Genomic DNA, 18,558 nt, shown 5'->3' on the forward strand with positions numbered 1-18,558 from the left:
GACAATTGGTTAGTAAAGGAAAAGTTGAAGCAAAAATACCGCCAATACATTAAAACAGAAATACTACAACGCCTCGGGTTTCCCATAAACCACTAGAAATCTTCACTGGAACAGGTGAAAGTATTCCTATGACAACCCTGAATTCGAGAACGGCACAGGCATACACCGTCCCCAAGAGGATGACCGGAAATGCAGAACACACTCTCCTTAACCAGAAGGGACAGTCTGACATTGAGGCCTGTCATAAAATTGTTGGGCATGATGGAATCATGCATTCCCCTAATTCCATATGTGATACTTCACATACTTCCCATACAGGAATGGATCTCCAACAGGTGGCTTCAAGTCATAGGGATCTGGAAGGTTCTAGTGATTGTCACAGCAAGAGTGCAAAAAGAAATCAAATGGTGGAACCCGACAACTCTGAGGAGAGGGAGACCTTTCAAATAATTAGCCCCTACAGTAACCAGAACAAATTACGCATCCTACAAAAGATGGGAAGCGCACATGGACAGCCTGAAGGTTGGAGAACTCTGAAGTCTTTCAGACACCATGAAACGCACACATTATCTGAAACTAAAGACAGTTTTGCTGACATTGAAAGCATTCCAAGCAGGCACACTGTATTAATCCAGACGGACAACAAGGTAATTATGGTCTACCTCAAGAAGCTGTGAGGGACAAAATCCTTCCCACTGTTGAGGCTAGAGCAGAAGCTATGAAGGTGGAGGATCCAAAGGAACACTACACTAATAGCAATCCACCTCCGGGGGAAGCAGAACACTGAGGCAGACCTATTGAGCAGGCAGGAAAGAAAGCACCTCCCAAGAATGGGAGATAGAACAGGATGCACTGGACACTGTATTCAGACGCTGGGGCAGAGCACGTGTAGACCTATTTGCATCCCAGAAAACGCAAAATGCTTCGTATCCAGGTTTTCACACCACTAATACAAGGGGAATGTCTTTTCGATAGATTGGTCAGGGAGATTTGCATATGCTTTTCCACCAATTCCCCTGATTCCAAGGGTACTAGACAAAGCCAGACAACTGGGGACATCACTTCTTCGAGTAACCCAGCAGTGGGCCAGGCAGACATGGTATTCAGACCTACTGGAGATGTTCCGAGGGCTCATGATTGATTAAAATCAAAGCGACACAGGACCTGCTAACCAGGCCAAACAGAAGAGTATGCCATCTGGAACCAGCCACATTCAACCTAGCACCATTGCTCCTGAATACATAGAATTAGGACACCTGCAGCAACTCTCCAGGACAATGGAAATACTGAAGGAGTCTAGAAAAACAAGCAATAGGAAGTGCTACGCAGAGAAGTGGAGCAGGTAATTCTATTGGTGCAAGGACTGAGCATGGTATGGTGCTAACATACCTCACACACCTACTAGCTGCCTGACCTGTGCATCACTAAAGGTCCACCTGGCCGCACTAGTGTGCTACACTAGGGGTACAGCAGGGTACAGCCTCCTCACTCCTAATAGTGAAGAGATTCCGTGAAAGATCAGAAAAAGCACCACAGAGGGCAGCACCAACACCAATGTGGAACCTGAACAATGTGCTCACACAATTGATGACCGAGCCATTTGAACCAATGCACAGGATTTTAAGTTTTTGAACCTAAAGATAGCATTCCTCATAGATATCACGTCACTGCGCAGAGTCAGCGAGCTGCAAGCGTTGCTAATACAAGGACAAAGTTGTCCTACAAACCCACAGTTCCTAACAAAGGTGGTATCACAGTTCCACATCAACAAAAGCATCAAACGACCAGCCTTTTTTTTTTTTTGAGGGGCCAAAGTCACAGGCCGAGAAGGCCCTTCACACATAGGAAGTGAAAAAAGTACTTGTGTACTTCCTATGAGAAACAAAGACAATTAAGAAAGGGAACCAACTGTCTCCTTCGCCAGGATAAGCAAGGGAACACCAATAACCAAGGGGACGATTGCACAATGTATAGTGGGCGCTATACAGACTTGCTACACCAGGGTGAGTAAGGCAACACCCACATGCCTCAGGGTGCACTTGATCAAGAAGGGCGCAACCCTAGTGTTCCTAGCAAACGTACCCATTGGTGACTTCTCCATGACCGAGACTTGGTCATCCCCACACACCTTCAAAAAAGACAACTGTATGGATATCCAAATAAAAAAGGAAGCACAGGTTAGACAGAGTACTTCAACACCTATTTTCCTACACAATCACATTACAGCCCAGCATTCCCAAGGAATGAAATACCACTACATAATCGGATGCACAGCATGTGAATACAGGATTCTTGCTGCAAAACGAAATGTTTACTTAACTTAAGAGTAGTTTTGCAGCGTGAATCTTTCTGGATTCACTATGCTGTGCATTATTCCGCGATCTTGTGGTTGGGTCCGGATTCGTAGTCTTTTCTTTGTTTTTTTTTTTTTTTTTTTTTGTAGCCCAGGTGGGCGTCGACGTCCACCATTTGGTGCACCTCCCGTGACGTCGTCGTGCTTCCTGCGGAAGTCCCACCTTTGGGGCGCCATCTTCAGATTCTTTTTTCCGCCGTTGGGTCTGGATCGTCATCGGGAAGCTCCAGAAATTCACTCGGAGGAAGAAGGAAGAAAAGCGAGTTTCATCGATAGAATCAAGAGAAGACATCAGGAATAGAACAGATTTCATCAGGAGCGCGAAGAAAGAGGACCAGCGAGCTTTTTTCTTCGACAGCCTTGGAGAATGCACGCTCAGAGACCCTGAGCGAAATGGACAAGACGCCATTCAAGTTCTGCCCAAACTGCCACCACAAGTTCGCGCAGAAAGACCAGCATCCGGTCTGCAACCTCTGCCTACCGGTGGATCACCAGAGTATCGACTGCAACGCCTGCTCAGCCTTCGCGCCGAAGACACTCAGGGTGAGAGAGAGGCAGAGAAGAGCCAACGCCAACATGGATGGCAAAGGGAAACCCCCGACACTCTACGAGCTGGGCCTCGACACGGACGACGAGGACAACGTCGCCGAGACAGCCGAAAACTTCACGGTCGTAGAGACCGACAAGAAAAAAGAAGACAAGGTAAGAGAATCGTCGAGCGCAAATCAAAAAACACCTCAAACACGAGGGTGACTAGGGAAAAAAAACTGAGTCAAGGTCCACGAAGGGAGCCCCGGCGCCGAAAACTTCGACGTCCAAAGGGGGAACTTCGGACAAAAGGCCCAGCGGATCCTTACAAAAGGACTCCCTGGTGCAGAAAGACGCCGAAAGGCAAGGGTCGTCGAAATCATCCCATGAAACGGGCCGATCGACGCAGAAAGAACGTTCGACGTCGACGCAAGTTTCATCGAAAAGACCCGCGGTCGACGCCGAAAGCATCTCCGAAATGGAGAAAAAGAAGAGGCGGCTCGAGGCCGAAATGGAGAACATCCTTCAAAGGAAGAAGGAGTTCAACGCCAGGATGAAGGAATTCAAGATTCCAACGGTTTCATCGGCGGACGTCGTCGAGGTCGAAGAGGAGTTTGACGCCGAAGGGCTGACAAGGGATCTCGAAGAAGAAGAGGAGCCCTATTATGAGGGAGAAGCCGAGGAAGAAGACCAACAGTCGTTCTACGAATCGGCGGCATCTACCAGCAACGACGTCGAATGGCACGATCTCGACACCGAAAACCCGGAGGAGCCCGTGGACACGTACCCCTCGAGGCCTTCGCCACCCGACGACATCGGGGTGTACAATATGGTGGTGAAGAGCGCAGCAATGGCCTTCGGCGTCAAACTCGACGAAGAGAGGCCGAAAGCCGATTTTCTCGTCGAAACACTGCTCCCCATCCAGACTAGGAGTCAGTTCCTCCCCATGCTACAAAGCGTGATGAACCAGGGGAGAGAAGCCTTCAAGGAGCCTGCCACCTGCCGGTCGATCACGCCCAGGACAGAGAAGAAATATAAGCACTCCTCCCTGGACCCACCTTACATCAAGGGTAGCGTCACCGCAGACTCCATCATAGCCTCCACGGCCAGGAGAAGGGCCAACGTTCCAGCAACTTCGGGCCCACCTCCGGATAAAGAGAGCAGGAGGATCGACCTCACAGGCAGAAAGGTCGAGAGGAACGCCGCAATGCACTGGCGCATGGCGAATTCGAATGCACTCCTCAATAGACACCAATACCAACACTGGGATGAGATGGGGGAGCTAGTAAAGCACCTCCCCGAAGAATACCGCCAGAGAGCCTCTCACCTGGTAGATGAAGGCAAGAACATCGCCAACTCCTGTATAAAGACGGCGTTGGATGGGGCAGAGACTTCAGCAAGACTCATGGCCATAGGGGTCACAGAGAGGCGGCATGCATGGCTAAGAATCTCGGGATTCAAACCGGAAGTGCAGAACAACATCCTTGGCACCCCCTTCAACGGAGAGACACTGTTCGGAGCAACGGTGGACGAAAAGCTCACCCAGCTCAAGAAGGAAAACGAGACAGCGAGGTCCATGGGGGCCCTACAGCTGAGGGGAATGAGACGAGGAAATCCCTCGAGGAGACCCTACGGTAGGGGTGGAAGCCAACAGGGGACGTCGCACCAGGCGTTCCAACAAGGTCAGCAGGGCGAAGGTCACGGACAAAGTCAGCAGAAGCAAAGCTGGCAATATCAACCTCGGGGCCAGTCCTTTCGCGGGAGAGGGAACGGACGTGGCCAAAGGAGGAGAGGGGGCGATCAGCCCTCCTCGAAGTGACTCAGCACGCAAGAAGACGCCTACCCTCGTCAGGTCCCCAAGGGTGAGGCGCAAAAAAGTGTCATCAGGGGGAAGAGAAGATTCAAGAGCCTACGAGCATACGACACCAGTAGGCGGAAGGCTGAGGTTCTACCTTCAGGAGTGGCGGCGTATAACCACAGACAAGTGGATACGGAACATCGTGCAGTACGGATACTGCGTAGACTTGGAGAAAAGACCTCCAAACAGGAAGCCGAAGGGAAGACCGAGATCGGCCCAAGAACTGGCAATACTCAGAGAAGAAACGCGGAAACTCCTACAAAAGGGAGCCATAGAGACAGTGCCGTTCAGGGAACGCAACAAAGGGGTCTACTCAAACTACTTCGTGGTTCCGAAGGTAGACGGGGACCTCAGACCCATACTGGACCTCCGTTACCTAAACAAGTTCGTCAGAACGCAAAGGTTCAAAATGACTTCACTGCAGGAGGTACTGCCACAGATAAGAGAAGGGGACTTCATGGTCACCGTGGACCTCAAGGATGCCTACCTTCACATCCCAATAAACAGAAGGCACAAGGGCCTTCTAAGATTCAACATCGAACAGGAACACTACCAGTTCACAACCCTGGCCTTCGGATTAAAATCAGCGCCGAGGGTCTTTACAAAATGCCTGTCGGCGGTAGCGGCACACCTACGAAAGCAGGGAATACACGTATACCCCTACTTGGACGACTGGCTGGTCAAGGCAAACTCACGCGAGAAGTGCGAGAGGCACGCAAAACGCGTAACAGACACCCTCACAAATCTGGGATTTTCCATCCACTGGGGAAAATCATCGCTGGAACCGGAACAGGTAAAGATTTTCCTGGGGGCAAAGATCAACTCCCTCAACAGTACAGTAGTGCCCAGCGACAGGAGGACAGATGCTCTACTGAAGGAGACGCAGCTCTACCAGAAGGGGCGAGCTCTGACAGTGAGGGCGGTGAGCAAGATGATAGGGATGATGGCGTCCTGTATCCAGCTGGTGCCGAATGTTCGCCTGCACATGAGACCATTCCAGGAATGGCTGCAACAGCAATGGTCACAAGCAAACGGAAGTTGGGAGGATCTAGTGGTTGTTACGCACGCAGTGCAGGAGGAGATAACTTGGTGGAACAGAGACAACATAACAACGGGGAGAAGCCTGACACCACCAAGCCCAACAGTGACCATTACCACGGACGCATCGCAGAAGGGATGGGGAGCGCACATGGACAACCTCAGAGTGAGGGGTCTATGGGCTCCAGCAGACGCGGTCCGCCACATCAACTACCTCGAGTTGAAAACGATACTGCTAGCCCTGAAGGCATTCCAGAGACACCTGTTCGGCCAGAGGGTGTTGGTACAGACAGACAACACCACGGCGATGTTCTACATCAACAAACAAGGGGGGACACAGTCGTTTCCACTCTCATCCCTAGCTCAGGAGATTTGGAGATGGGCCATACCTCTCAAGATAGATCTACTGGCAATTCACCTACCAGGGAAGGACAATGTGGAGGCAGACTGGCTGAGCAGGCAGACCTCAGCATCGCACAAGTGGGAGCTCAATGGCCAGGAAACGGAGAAAATCTTCCGGAGATGGGGGACTCCCACAATAGACCTATTTGCAACACGCCACAATGCAAAATGCCAAAGCTTCGCGTCCAGGCAACCAGATCAGCAATCCAAGGGAAATGCCCTATGGATAAGCTGGTGGAGGACATTTGCCTACGCCTTTCCACCGATACCCCTGTTGCACAGAGTGCTCGACAAGTGCAGAACCAGCAACATGACTCTGATCCTGGTGGCTCCACAGTGGGCGAGGCAGACATGGTTCTCACAGATTCAAGAAATGGCGCAAGGCAATCCGTACAGGTTCGAGAGGAGAAAAGACCTGCTCTCAATGCAAAACGGGGAGGTCCTGCACCCAGAGCCAGAGACCCTCAACCTAGCAGCATGGCTCCTGAAGACCTAGAGTTCGCACACCTAAGGTTACCTCAGAGCACTATGCGAGTGCTACGGGAGGCAAGGAAACCTACTACAAGAAAGTGCTACAGCGCAAAGTGGAAGAGATTCACGGTGTGGTGCAGGAAAAAGGGCCTGCAAAACAGAATGACAAGAGACTCAACTGTGCTGAGGTACCTCACACACCTTCTAAAGAGTAACCTCTGCTCGAGCTCCCTAAGGGTACACCTAGCAGCGATCGTTGCCTACACCAGAGGTGAGAAGGGTGGAAGTTTCTTCACCTCGCAGGTGGTGAAGAGATTCATGGAGGGAGCCAAAAGAATGGCACCCCCGAAAAGGTTGCCGCCGCCGGCATGGAATTTAAACGTGGTTCTGACGGAGCTCATGAAGGCGCCGTTTGAACCCATTCACAGGGCCACTCTACAAATGTTGACGATGAAAACTGCCTTTCTAGTGGCCATAACCTCACTACGCAGGGTGAGCGAGCTTCAAGCACTAACGCTACAGGAGCCCTACATTCAAATTCACAAAGACAGGGTAGTCCTGAGGACGGACCCACACTTCATGCCCAAGGTAGTGTCGGCGTTCCACATGAATCAGAGTATCCAGATACCGAGTTTCTTCCAAAACCCGACTACAAACGCAGAAAAGGCCCTGCACACCCTCGATGCCAGAAGAGCGGTGATGCACTACATTGAAAGAACCAAGGAACTCAGGAAGTCGAAGCAGCTGTTTGTGTCCTTTGCTACTAGCTTCATGGGTAGACCAGTGACCAAGGGCACCATCGCTAGGTGGATTGCCCTCACTATTCAATTCTGTCACAAACAGGCTGGACAGGAGCTAACGGAGGGGCCCCAAGCTCACTCCACAAGGAAGAAGGGGGCCACAGTTGCCTTCCTGGCAAACACGCCCATCCAAGACATTTGTCTCGCAGCAACTTGGGCATCTGTGCACACGTTCACAAAGCACTACTGCGTGGACATTCAAATGAATAAGGAAGCACAGGTCGGACAGAAGGTGCTACAACACATTTTCAACGACCAGCGATCATCTTCCACCCAGCCACCACAAAAATAGGAAAACCGCTACAAAGTCTATGCACAGCATAGTGAATCCAGAAAGATTCACGCTGCAAAACGAAAAGTTTCTTACCGGTCGGTGTAGTTTTGCAGCTTGAAGATCTTTCTGGATTCACTAGCGAACCCACCCACCTCCGCCAGGAAGATGAGGCTGGAGGAAGAGGGGGTGAAATGGATAGGATCAAAGAAGTGGAAACGTACAGAAATATGGACGAAAGGATTAATCAATCGCCTAGGGTTAAAAAAAAAAAAAAACAGGGAAAAAAGAACCCGAAGATGGCGCCCCAAAGGTGGGACTTCCGCAGGAAGCACGACGACGTCACGGGAGGTGCACCAAATGGTGGACGTCGACGCCCACCTGGGCTACAAAAAAAAAAAAAAAAAAACAAAAAAGACTACGAATCCGGACCCAACCACAAGATCGCGGAATAATGCACAGCATAGTGAATCCAGAAAGATCTTCAAGCTGCAAAACTACACCGACCGGTAAGAAACTTTTCGTTTTGCAGCTTGAAGATTTTCTGGATTCACATGTGACCCACCCCGCCGGAAATGGAGGAAGAGGCAAAGAGGTGAGGTGAACAAAACTTCAAGACAGGAGAAACCCCCCACCTCCCCGCCCCAAAAAAGAGGGGAGGGGACAAAAGAAAAATCTGAAGATGGTGACCATGCATAGGGGAGTTTGGGGTGCCGTCTGACTTCACACAGGGGATGGACTCTGCACCAAATGGTGGTAGACAAGGCCCACAACAACAACGAAGAGAAATGAGAAGGACAAATGCACGTTTCTGGACCCAACCAACAGATGGTGAAATAAATGAACAGCATGTGAATCCAGAAAAATCTTCAGGCTGCAAGACTACTCCTACTTACTCGCGGATGCCCAAGCACCATATGTTATCAACCTAAACATGTTCATAAAAGTAATATGTTAGCCAATCAGTAGTTAATAAGGCTTTCAGCTTGAGTGCATGGTCTGACATGAGCCAACTGAAGTAATGAAGTACTCTCCCTGCTGGGTCAAGGATCGAAGTCGAGACGCTGCTGGCGTTTCGTGTGACGAATCTTAAGATAGAAATGAAAAGAAAGGGTTCCAATGGATTTGTTAGTGTGATAGTTAATTCCTAATGGATGCACAAACCTGAAGATTGTATATGCAACAAACAATTAATATGAAATACTCAATACAGAACTGAATTAATCAGTGAAAGCCATAAATGCAGTTGCACTGCCCACTGAAATCGAACTGGTCATTCCTACCCGTGATACATGCTCTGCATACTCCTGCCTTTTAGTGTTGGGCCCAGACCGTTGCAGTGGTTACAGGGTAAGTTGCATTTTCCATACATAGTTCCCTAATTTACACAAAATACTCCTCACAAAAGGAGAAAAGTAGTGCTGATGGAACATTGTTCAGTGGAATGCTACTATAGTGATGTGTAAACAAATGTGTAACAGGATGAATTAAAAGCTGGTTCTAGTAATAAAGGTAGAATGCAAACCATGTCTTAATGCAGTGTTAATGTATTGAATTAATAGTCCAGATCTATCCGTGATTGTCGACGTATTGACCGTCAATGGCACAAGGTATCCATAGGTTCTCATCAGGACTAAAACATCACAACCTGAACAGAATAAAAAGGGGAGGGGGAGGGATGAGTTCCTATTGTTGTCATACTACAGTATATGTAGAAGTGTATACATGTACAGGTGTAACCGTGGTATAGAGCATGGATTCAAGAGAACAAATCTTGTCAAGCAAAGTCTGTGTTTTCGATAAAGAAGAGGAAGAGTCAAACGTAATGTCATCACTTGTAAATGTACTCGAATAATCTTTAAAAACTTGTCGGTCTAAAAAAAAAAAATAGACTGATTGGGGAAATGAGGGTCATGAGATAGTTGCTCTGCAGATCAGTCTCTATGGAGTATAAAAAAAGAGTAAAATTGTATTACCAATCCAAGTTTGTGGGGCAGATTCTGCTACGCATCAGAAAATGCAATCGCACATAAATTCATTAGTCTTAAGCAACAAGTGCCTAGAATAGTCCTACTTTGTGGTGAAATGAGTATTTCATGGTCTTCACAACCAGCAGGGATCCCTGCTTTTTTGGATATTCTGTCCTGATGCTTGATGGGAAACCCTGTTCATTGCCACGGTGTGTGAAACCACCAATATTCGGTCAAGACCCCTGCCAGGGGCTGTGCTGTGGGCTGGCTGTATGTGAAGCAGCACAAAGGGGAAAAGGCGTCCTCCGATATCCATCTACCGTTAGACTCTAACTCTGTAAATGGTTGGATTAAGAGGAAACTATCTGGGGAACTACTGGGTAGAAGACAGAGAAAGTTATACTGAGATCGTTTCTGTCTACTGGCAAACTTACTGTAGATTTGGTTTGTAATTGTTGGGGGTTATTTGGTGTTCACCCATTTGCCAATTTTATGACTGATTAAAATGCATCTAGTTCTGGCTGTTTCCTGACTAACTTCCCTGAGAACCATAGTGGAGTTTGCTTGGTGCAATCTCATTAAGATATTTGTATGTGTTGCAAGATTCCTCAGAGATGGTGCTTATCTCTTGTTCTCTTGCTCACCTCACTTTTATTTGTCATTTAGTGCAGTTCCAACCTTTGCACACACCGCTTTCAGGATTACAAGATCTGTGTGTATATAGTTTTGGCAGTCCAAGCTTCTCTTAGTAGTTTGATGGTCCAACTATAAATTCAGACTACTGCTTACCATGGTGATTCTTCTAATCATTCTTAGTTTTCCTTTCCACAGATGTAAATGTTGCTAGCCTATCTGATTAGGTGACTTCTTGGCATCCTCCTGGGCTGAGAGTGAGCACTGGGTGTCCAGTGAACGTGACTGTACGTGTAAACTAGAACTTGCTCAAGCAACTGTGGTTGCTATGCTTTGCACCTTTCAGGGTTTAGGCAATTTTGTTTTTATTGCACAGTAAAATATATCCCTAATGACCTCCCATCCTGTACATCCAGTATGCCTGAACACAGTTGGGACTAGAAACTGTAAATATTGCTTGTAGAATGGAGGCAGTAGCTAGTTAAAATTGCCTCCCCTTACAGCTTTATTTTGTTAATTTTCTCCCATGTGGTTGTACAGAAGCCTGAAACCTCTTGGCAGGGATCAAATTCCCAGTGCCTGGCAGTGTGCCTGTAATTGTTGGCCAGCTATAGAACGGATAAAGGCATGCTTCCCACTTAAGTTATGAAGATTTCCAGCTTCCCTGTATTGGTCTTAAAGTGAAAAGTTTGAAATGCATTCTTTAACTCGGTTTACTTTACGCCTACAAGTTAACTCCATTGCGTATCCAGATGGGGAACCTGAAATAATTTCTGCATTATCAAGTTAATATAGATTGTGATTCCTAAATTAAAATACACAAAAAAACATGTTCTTCCAGTTAAAGGGGAAAACCATCCCAATGGAAGGAGCATACTGGAAATTTTCAGTTCAGTAATAAAACTTGATTTAAAACAAAATTGATAGTCTTTCGGGAAACCTGTTGCCAAGAGCTCCATAATTAAAGACGGACCCATAAGAGCTCTGCCTGCATAAGAAGAAGAAAAATGCTCCACTCCTCGACAAATGAAGCTTAGGATATCGTGTTCACTTTATTTTTTCAAAGTTATTCTGCGTTTCTGCCCCTGTCTTGCACTGCAAAATACCATAGGATTTCCTTGCAGTTTTTTACATTAGTGCATGGTTGTCCTACAGACAGACATTTCCAATGCTTGTTCTCAGGGGGGTTTACATTTGTAAACTCAATTTGCTTTCTTTGATTTAATCTAATCCAGTAGTTGCCCTTCACCCTTGAAGTGCGGTGCCTATTTAAATGTGTCTGTATGCTTTTTCTCCATCATTCCTGTCCATTCAGATGCTGTGGCAATTTGTAAAGTTTAGATTACAAGTTCAAGCTCTCAACAAAGCTTCAGAAATGTGTATATATATTTTTTTAAATGTCCCAGGCTATTAGAACCTTTTGTGCATGTGGAATGCATTATAGAGCTGTATTCCCGAGGAAAATAACGTAGATCCAGATGGGCCAGCCCATGCCACATTTTCTAGACAGGTAAATAACATAAATTGACATACTACAAATGTCAAGAGTGTTCATTTACAAAGCCATTGACTCTACTGAAAATCTTGCATTCATCTGTCAGTAGGGTTCCAAGTCGGACAACCGGTTTAAACTCACACTTGAAGTTTTTCTTTTACTTTCACTTTGAAGTGTTGTTTAATCATTTGTGGAATTAAATGTTATTTAAAATGATATACACAATCACAGATTGGCTTTTATTTAATTCCAGGTGCTTGTGAATGACTTTTTCTTGGTGGCCTGCCTAGAAGACTTCATTGAAAATGCACGTCTCTTTATTTTTGAAACCTTTTGTCGCATTCATCAGTGTATCAGCATTAGGTATGGAAGTCCCCTTTTATTTTATGAAATTTGAAGAATAGAATGTTTCACCAGTATCTTTACTGTAAAAAATGATTTTCAATGTAGAAATGATTAGGGGAGCATCTGAAAAGCATGCATTACTTAAATGAGCTTTGGTTGTTCAAGCAAGATATAGAGTTGTCTCAAGTCAAGTAATTGACCTTCAATTGCAACTGCGTTTTTTGAAATATATATTTTTGTTTCCACTGATGCACAACTGGAAATTAAGGGCGTTGTCAACAGCACTTCAACAGCAATAGTCATTATCTTCACCCCCTTTGCAACAGGTAGGTCCCGCCCCTCCCCCAAATCAAGGCACATTCAGTTGCAACTCTCTGCCATAAGCCTCGGAATGACCAAGTGACTCCCCCACAATTCTTCCTCTATAGATCGACTGCTGCGTCAATCCTCCAGCTAAGCAGTTCTCAACACCCCCACTTCTTCATTCTCCTCCGCAGCTCATTCACCCGTTACACACTCCCCACTTTGTACTCTTGCCTTTGTACCGCAGAGGCTATGTCCTCAGTGCCCACCGCTCTGTCCAGCCTACTGTAGGTACCATGTGTTAGCGAGTAGCATGAGTATTCTCTAGATGCTGGGTGCATCTTTCACCAAATGTCCACGTATCCCACATTCTGCATTACCGCACTCAGCGACTCCACTGCTTCATTGCATGTCTCAGGGGCTTCCTGTCCAACTCCCCATATATTACACAGTTAAAATCTCCCACCCACAGCAACCTGATGGCCAAGGCGTCCATTAATAGATCCTGCATTTACAGATAAGTGTCTTATCATCGTTGTTAGGTGCATACACATTCAAAATGCAGTTCCAAAATGCAAAGAGACATACCGTTTAACATTCCCTGCACCAATAGTTTCTGCCAATCTGATCCACCTCAGAGTATTGCAGCTTAAACAGCACACCAGGCACCACCCATACCGACACCCTGCGTACATAGGTCGAGTATGTTGATGAAAAGTACAACTGAAACCTCCACTTCTGTTTCAGCTTGAAGTCCTCCTTATTTATCAAGTGGTTTCCTGGAGGCACGCTATGCTAATACCCTGCCTGCTCAAGTAGGTCATCACCCTGTATCTCTTTACATACCCTCCTCGTCCTTTGACATTCCAAGTGACTGGCTTTTAACTTTGTACCATGCCACCCCATCCTTGTCCTGTTTTGCCCCAGCCCCTACGGCAACACCTCCGTCGACGTACAGTATCCTGACACATCTCCCACATGGTGACCAGCATCACTGCCCTCTTCTCAGTACCAGTGAAAACTGTTAAAACTGAACTATTAACACCAACTCTTCTCCCCCTCCCCCCACTGCATTTTCCCACATGCATTCCTCCCTGGGTAAACACAACAAAACCCCACATTGTTAATACCCACCATAATTGTGCAGTGACACCGCTCTGCCCTACCCCCCACCCAGTCCCCTACAACGAATAACAAACTGGCCTAATCCCTAAGGCCTACAATGTATCTAGTTGCTTATTATCAAACTAAATATGCAGGAGCAAGGCACCACCAAGCAGATCTCTAATCCTGAGAGGATGAGGCTCCTCCAGGAGCCGCACTGCAGCTGCCCTATCTTTCCTATCTAATTAGTACAGGAAGCCACATCATTGCTTTCACTCAATGCCATCTTTGTCATTACATGTGCCATTTGCACACTTCAGAGTCGTCGTCCCCCTTCTGGATCAGGTGAAGCCCCTCAATTTCAAACCACGCCTGTAGTCCCAACGCAGGACCAACACCCCGTGTAGTTGTTTGTGTCTTCCTCAGTGTTCACTCGCTGCTCCCCAGTCGTGCTGTCATCCATAGTCATCTCCTGCACACCACCACTATCCGTCTGTCTACCCAGAAAGCCATCTTGTTCTACCAACATGTTCCGCGTGAGCCGATTCCTCACTGTTCCCAACTTGAAAGAGCCAAATTCCCTCCCCCGTCATGATGTTCTTTGCTCACCCACACGTTCAGATCTGCGTGGTCTCTTCTCTTGCCCAGGTACCCTCTCCCATATCTCCAATCATGACTACTCCTCCTCTGGGTTCTCATATTATTGGGCCTGGCCATCAGCGATCCTTTAAAGACTTGCTGGGTGCATCAGCATGTAGGATACAAGTTCATGGCTTTTAGTTTCTGCTCCACTTCCAGAAAGGACTTTTTGTCATCTGGACTTGAGCATAAAGTCCGGAAAGATGGCCATGTTATTATTCTCGAAGCGCATTTCACCTGCCTATTAAGCAGCCCTCTGTATGATTTCACAATCCATATAGTTGAAAAGTCTTGCTATCATATCTCTAAGGAGTGCTCCTGGTGGCGGCCGCACAGTCAGTGCCCTATGTGCCCTTTCAGCTGCAAACATGGGCGACAAATCTGTTAGTCAATTTAGCTTTTAGTCAGTCCTCCAGGAAGCTTTTAGCTGTAGCACACTCCGTTCGTTTCCGGAAACCTAGAAACCTAAGAGTTCGAGGCATGTGGGCTGCTGAATTCATATCTGTGCATATCTGTGCATAGATCGCCGCCTAGTGTTGGGTCCGGATGTTTGCACGTTGTTGTCCTGGAAGAGTCTTCGAAGTATCCTTGGATAGGTGACTCCTCCCCTGGACTACAGTGCGCATGGGCATCCTCTCCATCCTCAGATTGTTTTTTTCCGCCATTGGGTTCGGATGTGCTATCTTAGCTCAAGTTAGGAAAATATTTTTTCGAGGCCAAAAGGCCTTTAGTTTGCGTCGGCACTGTTTATCGATCGGGTTTCGATACAATCCTGTTAGTTTACTAACTTTCAGCACCGACTTTTTTCGCATTTACCTGTCCATCGACTACTTCGACGATGGAATCGAGGACGCCATTCAAAAGGTGTCCGGTATGCAATGCGAAGTACCCACACATCGACGTCCATCCGGTGTGCAACAAATGCCTTTCGCCGGACCACGACGAATCGACATGCATGGCCTGTGCCCGGTTCCGTTCCAAGAAGACTCTGCGGAATCGCCGAGCGGCGAGACTTGAGGCGCAGCACGCGGCACCGGCCCCAACAGACATCTTCGACGAGGCCGAAGACGTCGAGGAATTAGAAGTCTTGCCCTCCAGTCCCGTTTCCGAACACGAACCCGGATCGGACGAGGTAGACGAGTCACTCTTCCACAGAGGTGAAGACGACACCGAGGTAGGAGACGACGAGGAGGCCTTAGGGGCCGAAGAAAGTAGCTCCAATGATGAACAAGGCCTACCTGTTCAAACCGTTCAAACACCAGTGCCACAGCCTATGGCTCCGGTCGAGGGATCGCCTTCGGGCCTTACCCGAGACCCATCCCGCAGTTCTTCGGCCCCGCCCTCGGGCCCGGCCTCGGACGTTCAGCGGCAGCCATTACTACATAAACAGGCTGGTTTCCCTACCACAAAACCGAAACCGAAAGCTGCTCCGGTTCCACCGAAACTGAAAGTGGCGCTGGTCGGATCGAGGCCTTCGACGCCAGCGCCCCGCGTCGGCACCGACCGCACCAAGAGGGACTTCGGTGCCGAACTTGAAGCGGGCGACGTTGGAGTCGACAAACGGAAAAAAGCCATCGGCACCGACAAACCTGCTCGGCTACCGGCACCAACGACACCAAGGGCCGTACCGCCTGCTGTGTCTCGCATCGCTCCCTCGACGACACCTAAGCCTCAGGTATCGAAGACTTCGACGGTGATCTCTGCACCTCGACTCGATGAACCGCCGGCGCCGAAAAAATCCACGGCCGCCTCTACGAGCCTGGCCGGTGCCAAAGCCTCGAAGGCGCCCCAAGTACGACCTGGTTTGGCGCAAGGCAGCAAAACCACAGCTGTCCTCCAGGACACGTCGGGTTCCGGTTCGATCGGAACTCCAGCAGCCTCTTCGGTGCCGGCCAACATTACCTTCGGCTTGCCTCCGTCAACAATCCCAAAAAATGTTCCAACTCAGGACACGGGTCACCCAACCTACGGTCACACCTGCTGAGACGTCTCCGGCACGTATCATCGACGCCGACACTGGCAGGATGATTCTCCACGACCGAAGGATAACTTCGGAGCCGCCATTGGACCCTTTCAGGATCCCACTAAAAAGGAAGTTGCCTGCAGAATCGGAACCTCTCCTTTATGAACCCTTCCATTCATCCTACCAGGATCCACACCGGTTCTCCCCCACACGCTCCGATACAGATGCATTGGAGGACTACATGGATGACCAAGTCCCCTACCATGTAGACACGGACCCTGATGACCAGCAGGACCCTGATCAAACTTGGGGCGACCCAGCAGACCCCAGTGCACCTCTCGATGCACAGGACCAACAACTCTATGGGGCAAAAACATCTCCTACGGAGGATACTGCGGCGTTCAACGCTCTTATCGAACGTGCTGCAAATAACCATGGGGTACAGCTTCACTCTGATACCATCGAAGATGACTTTCTAATGGACACCTTTGCATCCTCAGAAAGACATGTAAAGACTCTGCCAATGTTGAAGGGGGTCCTCAAACCAGCCAAGGACATTTTCAAAGAACCCACCAGGGCACGAGTGATAAACCCCAGGATTGATAAAAAATGCAGATCAGCACCTGGGGATCCTACTTACATCAGAGGACAATTACCACTCGACTCCATCGTCGTAGCGAATGCACGCAAGAGGGCACACTCGCAAACAGGTGACGCTCCTCCCCCGGACAAAGAGTCCAAGGTGTTAGAAACCTCTGGCAAGCGAGTTGCCGCCCAAGCTGCCAACATATGGCGCATAGCCAACACTCAAGCGCTCCTTGCTCGCTATGATAGAGCGCACTATGACACACTGGAGCAAATATTCCAACATCTCCCTGACCAGTTCAAGGAAGGCGCAGAAATGCTCATCAGAGAAGGACAGCTACTAACGAACGCTTCCATCAAATGCGCACTAGATGCTGCAGACACGGCTGCCAGAGCCATAAACACAAGCGTCATGTTGCGACGACATGCCTGGCTACGGATCTCAGGATTCAAGCCTGAGGTACAAAACAATATACTGAACCAGCCCGTCAACCCCGACTATTTATTCGGGCCAGAGGTTGACACCACCCTTGAAAAGATAAAAAAGGACACGGACACTGCAAAGTCTATGGGCGCCCTACAAACTCAGTCCTTTCGGAGCGGCTCCTTTCGTCGCCCCGGAAACAAGGGAGCAGGTAGAGGACAGGGGTCACAACAAACATAGGCAATACACAGACCACCTATGATAAAAACACCCGAGGTGGATATCGTGGCTCCAGCACAAAGGGCAGAGGACGCGGCTACGGCAACACCAGGTCCTCCCCCAAGAACAAGCAGTGACGCCCTCTCCCTTCCTCCCGACCACATAACACCTGTCGGGGGAAGGCTACAAAGGTTCCTGTCCACGTGGAATTCCATCACCACGGACAGGTGGGTCAAAGATATTGTAAAATACGGTTACTGTCTGGAGTTAACCTCCACTCCACCCACAATACCACCAAGAAGCCGTCCTATGTCCTCAGAGCACTTAACGCTCTTACAGCAAGAAGTGCAAAGTATGCTTCTAAAAGGCGCTATAGAGGTCGTACCCATCCACGAGCAGGGTACGGGAGTGTACTCCCTCTACTTCTTAATTCCAAAAAAGGACGGGTCCCTCAGACCTATATTAGACCTGAGACCCCTGAACCAGTACATTCTTTCAGAGCACTTTCACATGCTCACTCTACAGCAAGTCCTTCCGCTTCTCAAGCAGGGAGACTTCCTAGCCACACTGGACCTCAAGGATGCGTACTTTCACATACCCATCCACCCCTCACACAAAAAATACCTCAGGTTCACTGTTCAGGGGCAGCACTATCAGTTCAAAGTCCTTCCCTGCGGCGTGACAACAGCGCCCAGGGTTTTCACGAAGTGCCTAGCTACGGTGGCAGCACATCTACGGAGGCAGCATATACACGTCTACCCATACCTAGACGACTGGCTCGTTCAAGCGAAGTCAGCCCAGCAATGTGCAAGCCACATGTCCCGCACCATTCACCTTCTTCACAGTCTGGGATTCTCACTAAATTATCCAAAGTCCCATCTCCAGCCCGCACACGTACAACCGTACCTAGGTGCGACTATAGACACTCTGGCGGCCACAGCTCAGCCAAATTTAGTGAGGATCAACAGCATACAACTGCTGATCTCCAAATTCAAACCCAATCACTCACTTCCAGCGCGAGTGTTTATGCAGTTGATAGGCATGATGGCCTCCTGCATCTTCATAGTCCCGCACGCGAGATTACATATGCGCCCACTTCAGGAGTGCCTAGCACGTCAGTGGAATCGGGCTCAAGGACAGTTAAAGGACCTAGTGTT

At 48.5% G+C, this 18,558-nt stretch overlaps 1 protein-coding gene across 1 annotated transcript in view; it reads left to right on the top strand.

Annotated features, from left to right (window-relative positions):
• EIF3E (eukaryotic translation initiation factor 3 subunit E) overlaps positions 1-18,558 on the top strand; it is a 277,801-nt gene that overhangs the window by 227,319 nt on the left and 31,924 nt on the right. Inside the window, exon 10 of the mRNA XM_085605092.1 lies at positions 12,073-12,182. Within this exon, the coding sequence (XP_085461218.1) occupies positions 12,073-12,182 (110 nt within the window). The remainder of the gene's footprint in view (positions 1-12,072; positions 12,183-18,558) is intronic.

The sequence above is a fragment of the Triturus cristatus genome, chromosome 5_1 (assembly GCF_964204655.1).
Source record: "Triturus cristatus chromosome 5_1, aTriCri1.1, whole genome shotgun sequence".
Taxonomy (NCBI): Eukaryota; Metazoa; Chordata; class Amphibia; order Caudata; family Salamandridae; genus Triturus; species Triturus cristatus.